The following is a 6,342-nucleotide window of genomic DNA, read 5'->3' on the forward strand; positions in this document are numbered from 1 at the left end:
ACCAGAACAGGTTTCAACCATGTAGAATGCTAATTGTTTTAAACTAATTTTAATATTTCAATCAGATGAATAGCAAGGATCCTAAAAATCTCAAAGGCCGGGGCAAAGAGGTGTATCTTCAGCATATGACAAAAACTATACAATGAAGTTGTCAGTTGCACTTTTGTAGCGGGGAATGACATGGCTTAGGGCAGGGTGGCCCAAGTGGGCTGCAAGAGTACTTTGACACAGAACCCATGGGCTGCACTCTGCCTCATTACATGGGGAAGAGGGAAGCAAGGGCAAAAGTTGAACACACACACACACACACCACCCTCGCTCTGCCTTCCCAGAGCTGGCTAAGTGAGGTGCTGGGCTTTGGGAAGGAGACACAAGGCTCTGGCAAGAGTCCTAGAGTCATTGTGTCTGGGAAAGCAGTAACTAAGCTTTGGAAAGGAGGACTCTAGCATACTGCCAGAGCCCCCACATCTCCTTCACAAAGCCCTGTGCTTCCCTTACCCTGCTTTGGGAAGGCAGGGTTTTTTTGGGGGGGCTCAAATATTGTTGAGGACCACCCAAAAAGGCAACGAGGGCTGCATGCAGCCTTTTGGCTACACATTGGACCACCCTTGCTTAAGGGCTGCCCTGAAATCTCTCAGGACAGTGAAATAATCGAGGGGGCTCCCTCTGCTGATGGTTTGTAGGGCAAGTCTCTACAGAGCCCAGTTCAAAATCAAGATGACCCAGAATGCAACTTCTATACTACACTAATTAGGAGGCATTCATGTGTTCACCGCAACATCCAAAAAGCACATTCCTTGGAACCTACTGAACCTTGAACAGTAACGCTTCTCTTGCTGCTTGCCCCATCATAGCCATGTGACTTTATTACTGCAATTAGCAGTTGACTGTAAGAAACCAGGAGGATAAAGACTTCACACTGATTCAGGCTCCATTTTACAGCAAAATAAGGAAATTTCATCACAGCGCGTTGACAGCTAACTGATGTAATTGTGGTGTAATCTTTTGTGGACTAGAGCACATTTCTCTAGACACATGAAGTGTAGGTTTCTCAGTTGGCCAAAGTATTCGTGGGTGAGAAATAGTATAAGGGGGGGGGGGCAGGGGGTGGAGAGGAAACAGCAGATCTGCCATTAGTATGCAGCATCTTGATCTACACAAGAAAAGAGCATTGACCCATTCCCTGTGAGGGTTGTTGAGAGTTATCCCTTTTCTACTATGGCTTTATGTGAGTCAGCCAGAAACCCCAAGTAGCCGATCTTGATCTGCCCCTCCTTTAATGAAACACAAACTAGATGGCTTAAAAAACCAACTGGGACAGGAGTTTGCTGCCTTGTGATCTTCTCTCCAGTGATCAAAAAGCAGAAGATACCGAACCGTAGGGAATGGGTTTGACTATTCAGTTTAATATGCAATCAGATGTGGGCTAAATATTGTCACAATTGGTGCATCTGGCCTTCAGTGCCTCCCTAATGATACATGCCTGCCCAGGTAAGGTCCAGTTTACAGTTAATTCCGTGCAGATGAGAAAATCCAGTAAAAGCACAAACATTTGGTCCTTTTCCTGGTTGCTTAGGTGATCAGTCATGGCAAAACTACAGCTCCATGCCCGGGTTAACAATGCCAGCCTTTTTTCTGGGGACCTGTGTACAGGAAAGCAAGGTTTTAGAATCTCAAGCAGTAAACCATGGCAAGGGTGTGGAATGCACATTGCCCCTGTTTGTGCGAATGCAGCCTACAGTGCTGTGCTGTGTATTTGAGCCCGGATCTGCTTCTAGCCCAAGGGATCTGTTAATGCCGTATTACCCTTTTCTCACATCCCAAGATCATGATGACCTCATATGCTCCCCTGCTCATTTTTTAAAAACGAGATTTTTTAAAAAAAATGAGTTTGGGGGGGAGATACCTGTTTTTTTGGGGAAATATTGCCTCTTTCACCTCTTCATTTGTTTCAAGGGGTGTAGGGGTTTTTTTTTGGGGGGGGGGAGTTATGAGCATCACCAGGGTTTCCTCTTTGAAATTGGTTTATTGTGGTGTCCATGATAATTAATTAGATTTCCAAATGTGCTCCCAGGTCCCCCCCCCCAAAATTGAGGATCCCTGCTCTAGATGTGGGCATATAATACCAGAAAACATTCACCTTCTCATATGAATCGCAATCACAGCAACAGCAAAAGCAGCGGATAAGAACAATGAGGGCCATGAAGAGAACCACACCTGGAAGACAGAAAGAATTGTTTAAAAGCGTTTTCTTCCATGCTCTTCAGCCAAAATAGGCTGCTGGTGTAGCTCACAAAGATCATCTGCCCCCGTTGTCTGGCTCGCAATCTAAAATACATGGCACTTGAGGAAAAAGAGGGGAGGAGCGAGGGGAAAAGCTCGGGCACCAGTTCTTAAAAGTTATAATGACCAACTGAGATGAGAGCAGCCTGATAGAACGGCTGCCACTAGATAATTTGAGGAAGAGTCAAAAGGGAGCTGGTCTGTCTCAGTAAAGGTGATAGAAAAGCTTGGATGCATCAGTTTCTGAGTTCCTTGTCTAGAAAAGGGGGGCCAGCCCACAAAGAAGAGCTGTAGCCAGTCCTAGGACACACATTTTACGGTACTGTTAAATGGTTCAGCGGAGGCAACTTTAGTAATGTATATCCCACCTTTCATGGAGCTTAAAGAGACATTGAGTAGGCTCCCAGCTCCAGGCACTGCTTAAACCCTGACCTGCTTAGCTTCAGCAAGGCTGCTTTTGTTATTTAAAATTCAGTTTCTTCCAATATATAATCTATATTTTTTGCACCACTATGGGATGGGGCCATCGGATTTTCTGCATCAACAACCAAAGCAGCTTGAGCCATCGTGATCCACCCAAATCGTCAAGGGACATGGCTCGGGGTCTAGAGAAAAAACAATATCAGCTGTGAAAGGCAACCGTTTTTTTTCTCATTTCCCTGCCACACCCTCCAACTTACCAATGAAAGAAAAGAAAATGACAAATGCCGCAATGTCCCAGGCAGTCTGGAACATCTGCTTGCTTTCCAGTCGGGTCAGTACATCGTGGATCTGATCACTTAGCTCCTGGCCAAAATCTTTCCCTGAGGGAGCCATTCTTGGTCGTCTGTAGCCTCCTTTCTGATGTTCCGTTTTATCTGCAGATAGAGAAAAAGAAGACAAGGGAAGGCATGTAGCTCAGTGGTACAGCGTCCGTTTTTACATGCAGACAGGTCCCAGGTTCAATCCTAGCATCTCCTGGTGGGGCTTGGAGAAACTCCCTGCCAGAAACCCTGGAGATCAACTGCCAGTCAGTGTCCACAATGCTAAGCTAGATGGACCTATGGTCTGACACAGTAACTTCCTACGCTTCTATTTCAAATGGCACCTTAACCAGTATAATGAGGTCTGGAAACTTACTTTAGGGGAAAGGTGGTAGAGCACATGCTTTGCAATTTGCATACAGAACAACCCAAGTTCAGTCCCCAGCATCTCAACATTTCACTGGAAATGTCCTCTGCCTGAAAGCCTAGAGAGCTGCTGCCAGCCAGTGCAAGCAATACTGAGATAGATGGACCAATGGTCAAATTCAGTATCAGTCAGCTTCCTATGTTTCTAGCAGTCTAACATATTGGAACCCTGTGTCCTTTTTGCACTTGGGATGGATTATTCCCAACCCGTGTCAGTTTCGAATGTGTTTATAGTCTTTAGTCCACTCTGTCCCATTTCCTCTTTTTAAAATGAAAAATGCACAAAACCTCACATTCTAATTGCATGAATTACCACCAAAACAGGCATTTTAGACACATTTCCCCTTGCAAAATTTGGCATGATCCAAAAGGGTAAGCGAAACTGAAAAAATTGTTCAGTTTGTTTTGCAATGAAAAAAATATATATTTTAAAGCCTCCTTTAAGCATTCCACAGGTCCGTGGCCAACCCACAGAAGGACTTGCTCCTAAATGATGACAATTTAGGACCCCTCCCACTCAAAAAAAAAAAATCCCCCATGAACTTCCCTTATCCCACAAAAAATAAAAATGAGAAAAGGCTGACGTGTGAAATGCTTCAACATATTCAAATTCTGTATCACCACATTCCCTTTTTTACTTGTTTGTCTCACACCCCACTTTTTTTAAATAATCAAGTGGTATATAAATCAGAACAAGGAGGAGAGGGAGAGGGAGAGGGAGAGGGAGAGGGAGAGGGAGAGGGAGAGGGAGAGAGAAGCCTTCCCTAAACTGCTGCCCTCCAGATATTTTGAACAGCATCTCCCATCAGCTCCACAGACACAGGAGGAGTCCAACTGGAGGATACTTTGCACTCAAACCTGGTAAGGTAAAGGTAAAGGACCCCTGGATGGTTAAGTCCAGTCAAAGGTGACTATGGGGGAGGGGTAGCACTCATCTCGCTTTCAGGACAAGGGAGCCAGTGTTTGTCCACAGACAGCTTTCTGGGTCATGTGACCAGCATGACTAAACTGCTTTTGGAGCAACGGGACACCGTGACGGAAACCAGAGCGCATGGAAACGTCGTTTACCTTCCTGCCACAGCTGTACCTATTTATCTACTTGCACTGGCGTGCTTTCAAACTGCTAGGTTGGCAGGAGCTGGGACACAGCAATGGGAGCTCACCCTGTTGCGGGGATTCGAACCACCGACCTTCCGATCAGCAAGCCCAAGAGGCTCAGTGGTTTAGACCACAGCGCCACCCACATCCCATTTCTCAAACCTGGAGCTGCCCCTGCCTGGATTGTGCTAGCATTTCAGACTCCAATACTGGTTACCTGGCCAATTGCTGGTTTGCCAGTCAGGCCAAAAGAATGGTTCTCATACACTCATTTTTGCAGTTTTCAGGGTGCAGCAAAAAATAAGCAACTCCAGATCACCAAGCCTCTGGCACCTGGCACAGTGTTGTGCCCCTTACCTTCTGTTCAGCCCTCTCAGATGCTTCCTTGTTCTACTTTCCTTCCTAAGATCTGCCAGGTCTCAAGAACCACCCACAAAACTGAGGAGAGGAAGGAGATTAACTTGGCTTAGAGAAGTAAAACAAAATTAGGAAGTGGCTTCCTCAAAGTGACCAACACGAAACCTAGAAAATCAACTGCTTAAATGGCAAGTGACAAAACTATATATTGTTACCTGCAGGTATTCCTTCGTGAGGTTTTGCTGTTCCCTGGTTTTCAGTAGGTGTGCCACCCACTTTCACTTCCTGGTTCCTGTTTCAGCAAGTGCCCAGTCCGGTAGTTAAACTGCAGCCACCTGAGCTCAAACAAATAGCAAACACATCTTCTTCTCCTAGCCTAGGTAGGGGATGAAGGAGAAATTAGAATCAGTTTGCATTTAAAGGCAAACCAACATAATTCACATAGGCCAGTACCGGTTTCTCTCTGTTTTTCAACTTTTCCAAACTTAGGTTCAATTCTCCACATTTCCACATCAGTTTGCTTTTTTAAAAAAAGTCCAGATGAAAATTCATCAGTATTTTATTGTGAATTTCTTTTCATATTCATATTTTTTGCACACAGTCTTGCCTAATCTGCACATTTTTACAGAGCAAAATTTCCAATCGTATAATGTATTTCTTACTTTCACTAAATACATGAGTTTTTTCACACTTTGCCCTAATATATGCATCTTTTGCAGATGTTGCATGGTTGGGGAATTGCATTGCAAATTCTGGAGAAGTGCAAATTTCAAACACTGACTGATATTCTCAAGAGCCCTGTGGCGACAGTGGCTACAAGCCATGATGACTACTGTCTGCCTCCATGGTTCAGATGCAGTAATGCTTCTGAATACCAGTTTCTGAAGACCACAGGAGAGGAGAGTGATCTTGTATTCGAATCCTGCTTGCAGTTTTCTCACAGGCATCTGGTTGCCTACTGTGAGAATAGGCTGCTGGACTAGCAGGCTCTTCTTACGTTCTTATGAATGAGGAAGAAGAAAACTTTTCTGGTTTTCTGGAGATAAAAATGCATGCATGCAATTCCTGAGTGTCCAGCAGATGGCGAAGTTGTTTTATTTACCTTGCAGGCAATAGCCTACTTCAGGATGCCGCCCAAACATTGACAACCTGAGTGGTTTAAAAGCCAATTCCTCGTCTTCCCTGGGAACTCTGAGAGCTGTAGCCCTGTGGGGAATTGGGGTCTCCTAACAACTCTCAGGACCCTGAACAAATTACAGTTCCAAGGGGCATTTGGGGGAAGCCATGCCTATTTAAAATAGGATATTGTTTTAAATGTATAGCATGGATAGGGCCTAAAACAAAACATGTGCTGATTAATTTCAGTGGATCTACTCTGAGTATGAGTTAGTCCTCATCTGCACTATACATTTAATGCTGCATTATTATTATTTTT

General features: G+C 44.7%; 1 protein-coding gene across 2 annotated transcripts; it reads right to left on the bottom strand.

The window, feature by feature from the left end:
* Positions 1 to 1,386: 1,386 nt before the first annotated feature.
* Positions 1,387 to 5,273, bottom strand: SMIM22 (small integral membrane protein 22). Of its 2 annotated transcripts, XM_082199255.1 has the most exons (5): positions 5,123 to 5,273; positions 4,908 to 4,988; positions 2,964 to 3,140; positions 2,141 to 2,217; positions 1,387 to 1,643 (listed from the first exon to the last, which is right to left on the bottom strand). In XM_082199255.1, the coding sequence occupies exons 3-5, from the start codon at positions 3,097 to 3,099 to the stop codon at positions 1,596 to 1,598; spliced, it is 261 nt and encodes an 86-aa protein (XP_082055381.1). In that variant the 5' UTR covers positions 3,100 to 3,140; positions 4,908 to 4,988; positions 5,123 to 5,273; the 3' UTR covers positions 1,387 to 1,595. The 2 variants fall into 2 exon arrangements, with proteins under 2 accessions (XP_082055381.1, XP_082055382.1); XM_082199256.1 differs by lacking the exon at positions 4,908 to 4,988 and having other exon boundaries at positions 5,123 to 5,271.
* Between the last annotated feature and the right edge of the window lie 1,069 nt (positions 5,274 to 6,342).

Source organism: Podarcis vaucheri (assembly GCF_965113315.1).
Source record: "Podarcis vaucheri genome assembly, chromosome: 14".
Classification (NCBI taxonomy): Eukaryota; Metazoa; Chordata; class Lepidosauria; order Squamata; family Lacertidae; genus Podarcis; species Podarcis vaucheri.